Source organism: Nyctibius grandis, chromosome 22 (assembly GCF_013368605.1).
Source record: "Nyctibius grandis isolate bNycGra1 chromosome 22, bNycGra1.pri, whole genome shotgun sequence".
In the NCBI taxonomy this organism is placed as follows: Eukaryota; Metazoa; Chordata; class Aves; order Nyctibiiformes; family Nyctibiidae; genus Nyctibius; species Nyctibius grandis.
This window is the reverse complement of record NC_090679.1, coordinates 5,871,524-5,884,942: the sequence shown is the minus strand read 5'-3', so window position 1 is coordinate 5,884,942 and position 13,419 is coordinate 5,871,524. Positions and strand designations below refer to the sequence as shown.

General features: G+C 43.6%; 1 protein-coding gene across 5 annotated transcripts in view; it reads left to right on the top strand.

Annotated features, from left to right (window-relative positions):
• Positions 1-224: 224 nt before the first annotated feature.
• The window catches only part of FBXW11 (F-box and WD repeat domain containing 11), a 76,742-nt gene continuing 63,547 nt past the window's right edge, over positions 225-13,419 (top strand). The window contains exons 1-3 of one of the 5 annotated variants that reach the window (XM_068417214.1): positions 225-313; positions 8,941-9,020; positions 12,492-12,574. Coding sequence is in view for 2 of the 5 variants with exons in the window: in XM_068417210.1 (XP_068273311.1) it covers positions 269-313 (45 nt within the window). In the remaining 3 variants the exon portion in view is untranslated. Of the gene's footprint in view, positions 314-8,940; positions 9,021-11,487; positions 11,597-12,037; positions 12,145-12,491; positions 12,575-13,419 lie in introns of those variants that run through there. The other 4 variants (XM_068417213.1, XM_068417212.1, XM_068417210.1 and 1 more) reach the window with 4 other exon arrangements.

The window sequence follows — 13,419 nt, the reverse complement described above, 5'->3', positions numbered from 1 at the left end:
CGCGGCCGCGGGGCACGCCGGGAGCCGCCCGCAGCCAATGGGGGCGCGGGGCCGCGCGGGCCGCCGGGAGCTGTGGTCTGTTACGAGCGCGCGCCGGGAAGGGCGGTGCCTCCGCTCTTCCGCGCGCCGTGGCGTCACGGGGGACGCAGCGTGCGTCGGCGCGTGTGTGCGGCGGGGGGGGCGGGCGAGCGGCGGCGGCGGCGGGGCCTGGCGGGCGCGGGGAGGCGGCGGGGGCGGGCGGGGCGCCGCGGCGGAGCTGCCCGCCGCTATGGAGCCCGACTCGGTGATCGAGGACAAGACCATCGAGCTGATGGTGAGTGACCCCCCGCCTCCCGCGCAGCCCCCATCCCCTGCTCTCCGCCCGCAGGCCCCGCCGCCGCGCCCGGGCCTGCGGGGCTCCGGCGCCGCCGCGAAGGTGACTCCGGTGAGGCCGCTCTCAGCCCCGGCCCAGGCCCACCCGGCCGGCGGCGCCCGCGCCCCGTTCCGCTCCTCCCGCCGCCCCGCGGGGGGATCCGCTCCGCTCCCGGCCCCCCCCCGCGGCCGGCCGTTCTCCCGGCGCAGGCCGGAGCGCGGCGAGCGCTTGAATTTCATTAAAAAGAAATAAATTAAAAAATCATAAACGCCCCCCAAGAAGGCAGAGCCGCTCCGGGAGGCGCGGAAAACCGCGCCCTGTGCGGGGGTGATACGAGCACGCTGCAAAAACCGAAACCGAAGTGCCCCGGCGCGGGGCTGGGGCTCCCGCCGCCTCCCGCCTCCAGGGCCTTGGGGCCTCCCCGCGCCCCCCGGCCGGAGCCCTCCCGGCCCCCCCGGGGCCCGTCCCGGTGGAGGCTGGCGGGCCCGAGGCGGCCCCGGGGGGCGGATTTAAACTTGCAGCGGGAGGATCTGGGGCTTCTCTAGCAGCGGTGGGGCTCGGGCCGGGGCGGGGGGCAGGTCCCGTCCTCCCGGAGCAGCACCGGTGCTGGAGCTCCGGTCCGGCAAACACCGTATTACCTAACTAGACCTAATTGGTGTGTTTGTTATAGCCCCTAATTAACGCTTACGCCGCTAAATTCGGGTTAGTGGCGAGGCGGCCAGATGGAAGCAATAGAAAAAGAAGGTTTGTTTTTTTGTTGTTTTGTTTTTTTTTTTATTAATATAAGCAAATCTTAGATCTCTGTAGTCAAATATTAGGGGGCCCTAATCTTACTGCCTTTAGAGATGAATAAAATTAAGTTAGGAGTGCAGAGAGAGCAATAATCATTAAATATCTTCTAATTTATTTGTCATAAGCCTAATCTGTTTTCACATACAAAATTCCATGCAATAGTGCAGAATTGAGTGGTAAAACGAAAAAACTTTCTTTTAAGGCACCCTGAAGGTGAGCTGGGTTCAGTGGAGACATTAAATGGGTTTTTTACCCAGTAGAATTCTTGCTAAACTACCTGGTCTGGAAAATAGGAACTTTCTTTGAGTGTTGTCTGCTCTCAAGAAGCAGAAATTAAAAAAAGACAAAGGCAACCCCAAAAGACCTTTGTGTTTCTTTCTGTATTTGTTTCTGATCACTGAGGCCAGTAGCTTCAACGCTGGTCTCAGCGAGCCTCCTTTCCTGAGCCCTATCGATTCGGTGATCTTGCACTTACCCGGGGGTGACATCAGAACTGTTTCCGCGTTAGTGGACCGCAGCACGGAGGACAAAAGCTGGGGGCAGCGTGCGGGTATCCGTTACAGGACGAGTCGCCTACAGAAGAGATGTCTGCTAAATTTCCGAGGTGTAAAGTCAGTTCTAGTGGCTTTTTTTCCTACCTGGAACGGAGAGTTACTAATACTTCTCAGCCTGGGGTTATGTGAGGTGCTAAAATAGCATTTGAGGCTGGAAGGTAACGTTTGCCTCGCTCAGTTTTCTTCTGTGGCTGTTTGTAAATGCTCTCCCTTTTTCGAAGTCTCTTCTGTTTGGGGCTGAATGATTCACAGGCAGAAGCGACTGTAACTTTTCCTGATAATTGTTGTCCTCTCTGCTTACAGTTGGATCTGCGAAATGTGCTAATCGATGCAAATATCAATGGGGTTATTCAGATTTTTATTGCATAGCAGGAGATTTAAGAAACGTTTTTCTTTCTTTCACAAGAAATTAATAAATTTAAACATTTATATTAATAAAAAATTAAGACAATTAATTCTGCAGTTTCCAGTAGAAAATGGTACTCTCTAAAATATAGTTGGTAGTTCAATTGAATTTCAACTGTAGTGAAGGCTTGCATAGAAACCTTGTGTTTGAATGTAAACGTTTCGCTAAAATCATTGAAAGTCATTCCTAAATGCAGGTTTTGCCTCCTTGTGTGTTGTAGAAGATAAGATTCTCCAGACGATTTGTTTAAATACACAAAGCAGAAGCCGTATTGACTGAGTTTGCAGTCAGTGATTTCAGTAGGATGTGCAAACTCTGGTATCGGTTGTTAAGGCTGGTGGCAAACATCCTTAAACCGGGCGTCACCTTAGCGTGTCAGGCTTAGGGGGATGCTTTTCTTTCTAAGAATGTTATTGTTTACTAAAACCAGGATGGTTTATGCCTCTCTTTGATAATAAGAGATTGGTTTTGCTGCACTTTGGGTACTTGGATCCCTTCCCTCCAGTGCCAAGGATGAATTTGTAGTAAATACAGGAGCAAATGTATGATGCAGAAGTTCTGAGGAGCAAATACAATATAAAGCTGAGTGGCTAATAAACGAGAGATAACGTGTCAACATGTTAATTGCACGGAAGTTTCAGAACACGATGTTCTGCCTTCACTGGAGAGATCATTTGCATTTATTTAAAGAAAAATCAGTCATGGAAATAATATTCTTCTATTTTTAAAGCTGGAATCTAAGAGAAATATTTTAAGGTTTCAGAGTGACAACTTTGATTTGCTGTATGAAGTTTTAGCAAGTGTGCTGAAGTCCCTGGGTCTTTTAGGACAGCTTAAGGCTTTACCTGTCCCATTCTAGTTTTGTAAGTCATGTCACTTAGGCATTTTAACGGTGATAAGCATTGATTCAGCGATGGCTTTTCACGGCTTTCATTTGCAGATGGTATCTGCCTCTACAGGCAAGATACCCATTGCCTGTAGAGATGATTTCAAGAGGCACGAGGCCTCAAAGTTTAACTTGTGTTGACTGTGGGGTGTCCAGATTTAGGCTAACAACATATCTGATGGGGTGGGTTTTAGTTAGATATCTTCGTACTTACACTGTCTCAGTTAAATGCTTCGTGTGAGTGGGCAAGCTATTAGAAAATGAGTAGTAAGGAAGTAATCCAGAACAGATGAAGGGCTAGCCAGAATGATTGAAAGGGCTCTTTCTTCCCCTGGTTTTGATTTTCTCTGTGAAATCAGATAACTGTAACCTTTTTGCTCTTTTAAAGAACCAACCTTTTTTGGTTTTTTTAGGTGAAGTACCAACAACAAAGCTTTGTGAAATAGTTGGTTTTTTTTTTACTTAGGGATTCCAAGTGGTATAAAGTCTGTATTGTTCAGTCGCATCAAACCTGTTATACGCATTTACCTTCAATACCTGCTAAAAGCCTTGTGTTTTTCATTTTCTCAGGCAGCTTCACTGAACCATGCTTTTTTTTTTACCAGCAGACTTTCAAAGGAGGGGGTAATTAGCTTCTTGGTTTGTATTAAAGTGGTTGTAAAAGAATACATAAGTATGGCAAATACTTTTTTTTTTTTAAATACAGGTTAAAGAGTTTCACATTTATGGGGTGAACTGTGTGCAGCACAAAATGTGGACAGTGTTAAAAACAAAAAATTCTGTTACTCCCAGGCTCTTGTACCCACCAGACATCTATGGGACATGGATACTGAAGCAGGAAGCCAACTGTGTGTAAATTCTCACACTTACTGAGCTTATTATCATCTGTCTTTCCACCGTGTCCTCGATGCTCATGCTGTGCTCCACAGATCCCCTTGCTGCAGAGTTGGCAGTTTAAATTCAGTGTAACAGTGCTCCGTGGTAGTAGCAGGAAAGGGTTATGGAAAGACCCTGCCTAGGAATAAAACTGACAAGTGCTTGTTTACACTGTATTATCATTTGTATCTTGAAGTTATATATATATGGAAAATATTCTTCCTAATATACTACCTTCACTGTCTAGAACGTCTCTCTCTGTCTCGTAAAAGTGTCCAGTGTTTAAGTGCCTCTGTAAATAATAAATGAAGAACTATAGTTGCATATCTTGCCAAAAGCCTTTCAGTTTCTCCTGGCAGAACTTTGATGTGAGCTGAAGGTCTTCACATTCAAAAGGTAACAATCAGGATAAAGTATTGCACCCAGGCATGCCTTGCCAGTAAATCGTGCCAGGGGTACCTGAAGCTCCGTGGGTCACTGCAGCTGGAGATGGCTGTGTCCCCAAACTATTTAAAGCTTTACAGTGCAGAATAAATCTTAGCATTCTGTTTGGGAACTGAAATACAGCTGCTGTATATATCTCAGTGGGACTCTAATGTTCTGGCTTTTTTCTTCCCTCTCTCAATCCCTGCAAGGCGAGCAGGCAGTTATGTTTTTTGTGAATTTTTTCCCATGAGTTCGTAAAGGAATCCTTCAAAGAGTTTACTTCTGTAGCGTTAGAGATATGGATGGACTAGGCAACGATTGTCTTTGCGTCTGAAACAAAGGAGCTACTGTTCTAGCTAAAATGTGACTGGTTCTTAATCAAGGGCTGGGGGTTAGTAAGACATTTGTAAACCTGTGTGTAAACTAGTGCTTTCTTCAGTAGGATAACAATCTTACTTGCTTTGCAGTTATCTTTTTTTAATCTTTGGTAGCTAAATTAGCAGAGTCGAGAGCTGCATGTCAGACATCAAAGCATGCAGTCGATGGCATGCTGGACAGTTTCATATATGGGGGGGGAAAAAGGAAATGGCTAGAGCAGATATCTGAAGAGGTGGTGGTTAGATGGCTGTTAGGAAGGCACAGACGAGCCTTTGGGGCAGGGGATGTAAGATGTGTGCTGCTGCGCAGGCTATCGGAGTGACAGTCTCATTTCAGAGAGTGCCTGTAAGAGGAAGGATGCAAATATAAAGAGAATAGATTGCCCTGACTTTGGCAGCGGTGCAGAGCACGGGAAGGAAGAGCTTAAGAAATGAACTGGAGCAAGGCAACTGCGCTTAGAGCCAGCAGAGTGATGATGAAATGAGGGAAGTGGACAAAGAAGTGTGGAAAGCTGTATCTTTTGGGAAGGGTTAGATGAAACAATAGACTGAGTGGGGAAATGGGGTGGCAAAGGGAAGAGGACAACACAAAGATGCGGAAGAGAGGTTATAAAGAAGAAAGTTACTGAAGTTTGCGATCATTATGGCAGCAGCCATCAGTTTATACAGGTGAGGGAAAACTGCAGATGCTCCATTTGTAGGGAAAATTCTGAAACTAAATTAGTTTTAGTCCTTAATAGGGAGAAGTTAGAGTTTCTTGGGGAGACTAAATGCTGGTGTTTCACAAAGGGTTTTTAAATCTCATTCAAGATTCAGAGACTTTTTTTTGCCTCACAATGCAGTTAAATTTTCTAACATTACTAAATTTTCCAACCTTTGCAACAATGCTGAGCAAGGAAGATGCAGCAGAGAAAGTTCTCCGGCTGCCTGAACCACGTGTACAGCTTCCTGTGTGCGTGAGCACCGCCGGGTAGTTTTCAGGGCGATGTGTTGCCTGTGAGCTCTGGCTTGGCACCGGGAGGTCCCGAGTTGTGCTCGTAAATCCAGTGTCCAGGTGTCACTGTGGAATGAGATCCCATCTCTGCAGGCACGCTGGTGTGCGCGCCAGCTGCCCCCTCTGAAGTGCTATTGGGTTGCTCCTTTAAAAAGCTGTAAAGCACATGTATGCCATTTCTGCATTTCAGACCGTACTGACTGTATCCCTTAGGCAGAGTTGTTGAACATTGCTAAAAATTTGGGTCACCGACGAGCGTTGCAGCAGCGTCTCAGCAAAACAAACTGCCTCGTTACGGGCTGTACCCTTAGAGAGACTTGGGGACGTTCTTTGAAGGATGGATGTACCTTTTAATGTCGTGTGTGTTTTCCAAAACACCTTCGCTGCTTGTTAAACCAACCCGACGTGTGCCTTTTGATGCGTTCCGTTTATTGCTGTAGGGTTTGGAGGTCACTGTTGCTTTGGCGTTTGCAGTTTCATCTTCCTGTGCCGCTTTGAGCGCTCGTGCGGCAGCGTGCGAAGGGAGATGGCTGGTGGGTTTTAAATTGAAATGGATGTTGCAGCAAATGTGCCAGTGTGAGAAGAATGACGTGTGGGAGAGAACAAGAGACCATGGTTATAAGAGGGCTGCTCTGTGACAAGTACTTTTTTTGTTGTTGCAAGGGAGAAAATAAATTGAAGGGGAAAGTGAATATTTACCGACTTGTTTAAACAAATGCTGATTAATAACAATACTTATGTTCCAGCTTTTTTCTCTGGCGATGTCTTCTTTATACTAATGCCACTGTTTATGTTGTTATATAATCTGATTTCTCGGTTTGATTTTCATAGTATTGATAGTACCTCATTATTCACAGAAAATCCACTTTTTCTGGAAAATCCCTTCCTTCCCCGGTTTATTGGTGTATTTATTAGCTCAGTGGTGCAACATCTGACAGCCTACTCCGTTTGCCTGTACTACTTCCACACATTGCCCAGTATGAGTAGTGCATGACCGAGACCAGATAACGCAAAAATAACACAATGCCGTTTGTGTTTTAACAACAAAAAAGCGCTGACTCGTTTTGGAAACTTAATTTGCTTCTCCTGCAGGCTAAATTAACGATGGGAGTGTTTGAAGGCGTGCTGTTTCTTCATTGCTTTCTTAGTCCAGGTCCCCTCAGATCCCTGTACTTCTGCCTCAGGAAATTAATGTTTTTATTGGGGGTCAAAGAGTAGTTCAGCTTCCTGGGCCCATTTTTTTTGTACGAATACAGACAGAAATTTGTGAGATGTGGGTCGCTACCTACTTGCTAGGAATAGGGACTGATGTACTTTCTGGGTAAACTGGTGAAAAATGCTTTTTGGGTCAACTTCTAGCTGTGGCAATGCTACAAGGTTTTGTTTTGTTCGTTGACTTAGAGGAGAAACACAACTATATAGTCAGTGTTATGAGTTGCGGGGCTGCGCTCTGAGTTTCGTGCTGTTGAGAAGTTCTTGGATGTGGAGTTCTGTTACAAAAGACATGGTGATGACTTGCGTTCTTTGCCTTTTTGTGAGGCGTATGTTTGTATGTCAGGATGCCTCGCACGATGATACCTTGTTCAAATCTTCTGTTCAGTCACACCAATTTAAAGATTCCAGACAAAAATACCTACAGCTTTTTGAAAACCTAAACTCAGAATCTGTTTGAAAACTTAAGTTACAATTACAGCTTGTATTTTATAGAGAATCTTTTAGGTAATTCTGTTTGGGAAGCAAAGGACTGGTCAGGGAGACTTGATATTCAGGCAGTCTCCATCACTCCAGTACTTCTCGAGACAAAAATCAGGCCTGTGCTGTAACACTTGCGAATACATCTAAGGAATGCCTTCGTGGTGATGTGCCTCTCCTTCCATCACACTGCTGGCTCTGTTGTGACTTAGCAAATCTGTACATTTATGTAATTTTGATAGCTGGCTTCTTACTGAGCTACACTGTACTCTTAAAATTCTGAGTCATATGCCTTGACATCTTATCACTTTACTTGGCAGCCTTAAAAATCCTGGATTGGACACGGTATCAGGCTTACAGTGCTGCTTTGTCCTTGAAATGTCGCCCCGTAGTCGCCTGTTGCTTTACCAGTGGTAGAAAAGCAGAAAACCGCCCCATGTTGACGTTCCTTTCTTTGGGTATCTCTGGGCAGTCAGGGACAGGGCTGTCCTCATCGACACAGTTTCTTGGCACAGCTGTGAACAGTGGCAGTTCCTCCCACCCTTCTCCAAGCTGCTGATGCTTTGAGATGTGCGACACGGTTGTGGAGGCCAAGGAACGCTTGGTTCAGCTCTCCGGAGGGGTCGGAGACCGGAGGAAAGGGTGAGAGCCAGCGGTGGCATATTCTTCTGTGGACGTTGCAGCATTATGCTCTAGAAAATATTGCTGTTGCTTCTGGCTGCTGTTAGGGGTAATTTTGTAGGGCATAGCGCAAGCTTTTTGAAGATGTGACTGGAAGGTGCACAGTCTGGTCTCTCTAGGATACGCTTTCTGTTACACACATAGTGTGGGCTTGCTGCAGACTCCATCTTCTCTTCGGTGTTATTGTTAAAGCTGCTTTAAATTAGTCACTTTAAGTGTTCTGCTGAAAGTACTGGATGAAGGCCTTTCATCATCTTGCTCAGTAAAAGGTGACTTTTTCTTGTCTCAGGAGTAGCATGCCTTGGTTTACTCTCTCCTAGCTCGAGATTGTTTTCCAGAGACACGACGAGACTGAAAATTTACTGACTTCAGTGCTGTCATTCAGATCATAAGTGTCTTGAAGACTCCGTCTTTGTGCTGCAGATATGTAAGGCAAGTCAGATCACTTTGAGTCTGGAAAGAGGGAAATAATCATTGCAATAAAATGCTTTAGAGCATGTATATGGCGAATTAGGAGAACTGTATTGGACTCTTGAAAACCTGTGTGTTCCTGTTCTGGCAGTTCCTGGAGCAGGCTTGTGAGGTGGAAGCTGGCAGTTGAAGCTTTAGTTTGTAGTTTCTTCTCATCTTCCTTAATCTTTGCCAAGTGAGCTGTTGCCCCAAAACACCTGTTGTGCGTTGGGTGATTCAGGGCAGGGGAAAGAGCAATTTCTTGGCTGTAAATCCATTTCTTTGTCTTAGATCCACCAATCCGATGACCCCACTAACGTAGTTGTGACTGGACTGGTAAGGCGCCTAGGCTGCTTTGTCTCTCTAACAGCATTAGGAGTACGTAATTGGGATTTCGTTCAAGAAAGAAGTAGGTACACCAAGCTGAAGATGATTGGCTGCTCTCTTTTAACAGACAAGTCTGAGAAGGAAAACCCATTCGAATCCCCTTTCATTCTGGATTGGTGGATCTGAAGCCCAGAAACAAAGTTTCAGGTAAGAAGTCACCCTGTACTATACCTTGCTGCTTCTGCTTAGATGAGTTTGTCCGCAAATTCAGTATCTTGCTTTAACTGCTTCATGTCCCTGAAGTGTTAGAACACGGCAAGTTAGCTGCTGAGCTTAGAGCAAGGAGGGGCATATTCAGTAAATACACGTGCAGTTTATTAGGAAATTGCAGATCTACTGTGAAAAACAGATGTGGGAACCTAAGGTAGACTCGCCTTCGGCGGAGCTGGCAAGCAGCATCTACAGGTACAGGGGCACTAAGCAAAGGATTTACAAATCCTGCTTCTGAAAGGAGAAAGCAGCCTTACTAATAACTTCGTTGAACTTCTCAGTCAAGTTCAGGAAAGTAATAGCTGTCTGCTCTGCTTTCTGGCTGTGTTCTCTGATGAGTTCATCAGAAATTTAGTGAACTTGTCGAGTTGTTCGTAGTACAAATTCCTGTAGCTTTATCCCGCTGAAAATGCCAGTTGAAATTCTGTTGTGGGCAGCACTTGGAGTCAGCCTTTTAAATCCTTCATGAGATTTCAGCATAAAAGTTCTGTTCCTAGTTGTTTTCAAAGCGTAGCTGAGCCAGTTGTAAGGCACGGTTTTCAAGAGGAGCTTCAAAGTTATAGCAGGTTTATTTCAGAGTAGGGGAAGTATGGTTGTATTTTGAGTCACGTTCATCTGAGATTTTGAGATGGTTGTAAAAGGCTACGACATGTTACCTTAAAGACAAGTTTGGAAGGTATTTGTGTGCATTAAGAGGGAAAGCTGGTCCCTGGCTGATAGGAAATTAAATATCTGGTGTGAATGAGAGACCTGCACCTGTCCTAACGCCCAGCTTTATTGTAAGGTAGTGCTTTAATGAACTTGGCGACTTATTTCTAAAGTTAGTACGAAGCTGTATGCCTCAACTCCTTTTGGTAGTAATAGCAATAACGCTAAGCCGCTTGAGTGTTCTCTCTTGTAGACAGCTATTAAAGCAAATGTTAAGGCCTCAGTATTTAATCTACTGTAGAAGAAACTCTTGTAGGTGCTGTTGATCTCATGTATTGTTTTAGCTCTGCGTTTGTTTTGCTGGCGTGGTATTTTGTGCAAAAATTATACTTGAATTTAATTGATGAATACATATGTAATGAATTATTTGTGCACAGGGTACGGTTGTTTCCTGGTTTGATTTTTTGAGGACTTGAGTTTTATCTGCTTAGGGTGGAGAAGTCTTGGGCATGCCTTTTTAGTATGATTCTTTAAAAAAATCTGAGGGAAAAATCTAAGGGGGATACTCATTAACCTTAGTCTGACACATTTCTTGCAGTCTTGTCTAACATCAAATTGAATTTGTCCCACACACCAATCAGACTCACCTTGGGAGTTAACACTGCAAAATAATATCTTCTATTTGCTGTTCAGGGTGTGCCTTTTTCTAAAATGAGAGAATGGGGAGGCAGAAGTGAACTTGGCATCTATGATGATGAAAACTGAAAAGAGGAAATAATTTAAAATACACTGAGGGGGGAAAAAAGGGGAAGCGTAAATGTGTACTCCTGATTAAGATCCCTGATGTTATGATATTTAATATTGCTTAACTTTTTGAAACATGAAACAGTCCTATCAAAGGCAGTAGTAAAGCTAAGTTGAACTTGAGTGCAAGTATATGCAGGTTGGAGGCTTAATTCTTGCCCAGGTTTTGAACCTTACATTTCAAAAAGCAAAATATAAGTCAGCTATCAAAGGCTACATCAATATTCCTCCGCAGCATTTGATGTACAAACCCTGAATGTGAAGCTAGCATTTTAGTACGTGCTGAGCCCAGACTTGACGTGCATTTAAACTCATCAATTTAAAGTGTGTGCTGCCTTGTCTATACTAGATTTTTAGATGGGGTTAATGTTATTTTTAGATTGTGTTAGGCCTCATCCTTAAACACTTATTACAGAAAAGAGTCTAAGACAACTTCTAACATCTTAGACAAATTTGAGCCACGTTTTTCTAAGCGTTTAACTTATTCACTCAAAGTTTCTACTGTTTCAGTTGGCAGCGCTAGGTCTCTTTTCAGTGTTCCTCTTTTTTTTCCCCAGTTATGATTTACTACGAGCAGGTGTGCTGCTGTCTGTAGATGTCTGTAACACCTCTGTTCCTGCTGCGTAGGAGCATGTGAAAGCCATTTTTCTTTTGAAATGGCCTTTTTTATGTAACGTAGGATATGTTAATGCAGAAAGGAATATTACACTTCTGGAGTTTTGAAACTGGAATTGGGATGTATTTTGGAAAATTCAGATTATTTCAGTTAACATTGAGTGACTTACGTAAACATATTAGGATTTTCTTCCTGGTCTTTTGTATCTTCCTGAAAATGAGCTACTGCCTCTCATGAGTCTTGTCCTGATGAATAAATTATAATGGAGTAAGATTGTTGTTATATTCAAAGAAAGCATTTAATCTTTTCTCTACTGAACCCATATTCCTTTTGTAGCATTCATTCTGTTGTAGCAAACGCATACTTTGATCTTCGGGAGCGGAGTGGGACTGCGTTATCCATCACCCTTCTGTGAATTCATTGTCCTATCTAGAAGAACGGTGTGGTAATGAGGAGAATTTATCTGATAAATTATTTTCCCTTTGTCTTGCTTTAAATTTCCCGATTCCTCACTTAGTGTTTTTCCCCCAAATGCAAGAAGCTTATGTGCAGATCTTGAATGGCTGTTGGAAGGTTGTAACATTGAGTGATTTTTATTATGAATGGCAATCATTTAGCTAAATAGAGTTTTCTAATGGAAGTGTGTCTCAGCTATTGGTTGCCTGGTTTTTTAGAATCATCTGATAACAATAAAGGAATAATCAAAACCATTTCACAAGTTAAAATGAGTTTGGTACTCTGTGGATACTTATTTTTGAGACATTCACTTTTGCATTTGTAGTTTGTCGAAGGACAGAATTGCAAGAGTAGATTACATCTAAGACTACTTTTTTGACCTGAGAATGTAGCTGTTCTTAAATCGAAGCAGAACGCTGGAATGCACATGGAAAACTCCATGGATTTTGGAAATACGTTGTACGAATGGTACTCCAACAGCCTTTCAAATCAGACACTCAAGACTGGACGTGAGATTGCATTTTGGACATGCAAAAGGTAGTGATGTGCTGGCACCGATTCCAACAAACTGGTGTGGAGCATGTGAATACACCGCATCTCTCAAGGGACAACTTGGTTTTGAGATGAGAATGGGATGAGTACAAAGTACTGCTATTGGTCTGACGTAAATTGTTTCTTTGTTTTCGAGTCCTCAGCAAAGATATTCGATGTTGTGCCAAAACGTGCAGCGTAGTGAATGTGTTACCGTGCTAAGCCAGGCTGTCACTTGTGGAACACGCGTGTCTGTGTTACGTGCATGCCTCCACACTTCATTTCCAATTAACTGCTCACGATTGAGAGTACACTTTGACATTTTTACTTTTCCACCTTTTGCAAATATTCAGACTGCTTGTTCCGATATCTAGTTGGTTCAGCACTGTTCTGCTTGTCACTATGGTGAATGAATCACTTGAGGTAAAAACACCAGGTAAGATCTGGATGATATCCCAGCTAGCAAAAGGGGATGGAGTTTGCTGAGTAGTTGGCAACTATTCCCTGCCGAGTGTAAAATAATACTGAAGGCCTTTGAACAGTGTTAGTGGTGTATTTTTTTCTGTCTTGTTGTGCTTAATGCTGATTTTTGAGAAACTAAGATCTGAGCTTGGTACTAAATTTGGCTTAGGACCATATAGCTTTCATGAACGCTTATACTATCCTTAAGTCTAGGTTTGCTTTTCAGCATACCCCCTTTTTCAGGATTAAATCTGAGCTGACTGAGCCTGTCATTCCCAGCCATAGAGAGTGTTTTACGTAACAGCAGTTACCCCATGAATTTATCGATATTAAGTGCTAATGGAAATAAAGCAGTATCAGTTCTGTTGGTCCAGGCCTAAATCAGAGTAAGCTAAACAGTAAATTACCAATGTTGAGTAGCATTCAAGTTTCTTACAGCTAAAAACCTGACGAGAATTCAGAGTGAAGGTTGAAGTTTTTTGGTTGTACCTGACTTTACCAGTCCCAATCTCTATTTGTACCTTTATGGGCAGCCAGAACATAAACTAACCTGAGGAGCTGGTTTGTTGTCACAAGAAAGTTGGGGAAAGCATTTCAGACTTCAGGATTTGTAAATGTGAATGATTTGTTAGGTTCTTGTGTTCAATTTAATTTTGTAATAAACTGCATAAGGAAAAAGTTGTTGCACGAGGAGTGAATTAATTTAATTAGTAATGCTCCTTAATGAAACAGAGTAAATTAGCTCCTTCATTTGTTTTACTGTGTTTTTCTTTGAAATTCCAAAATACCTCCCCTCGCCAATCTTTTTTCAACTCTGTC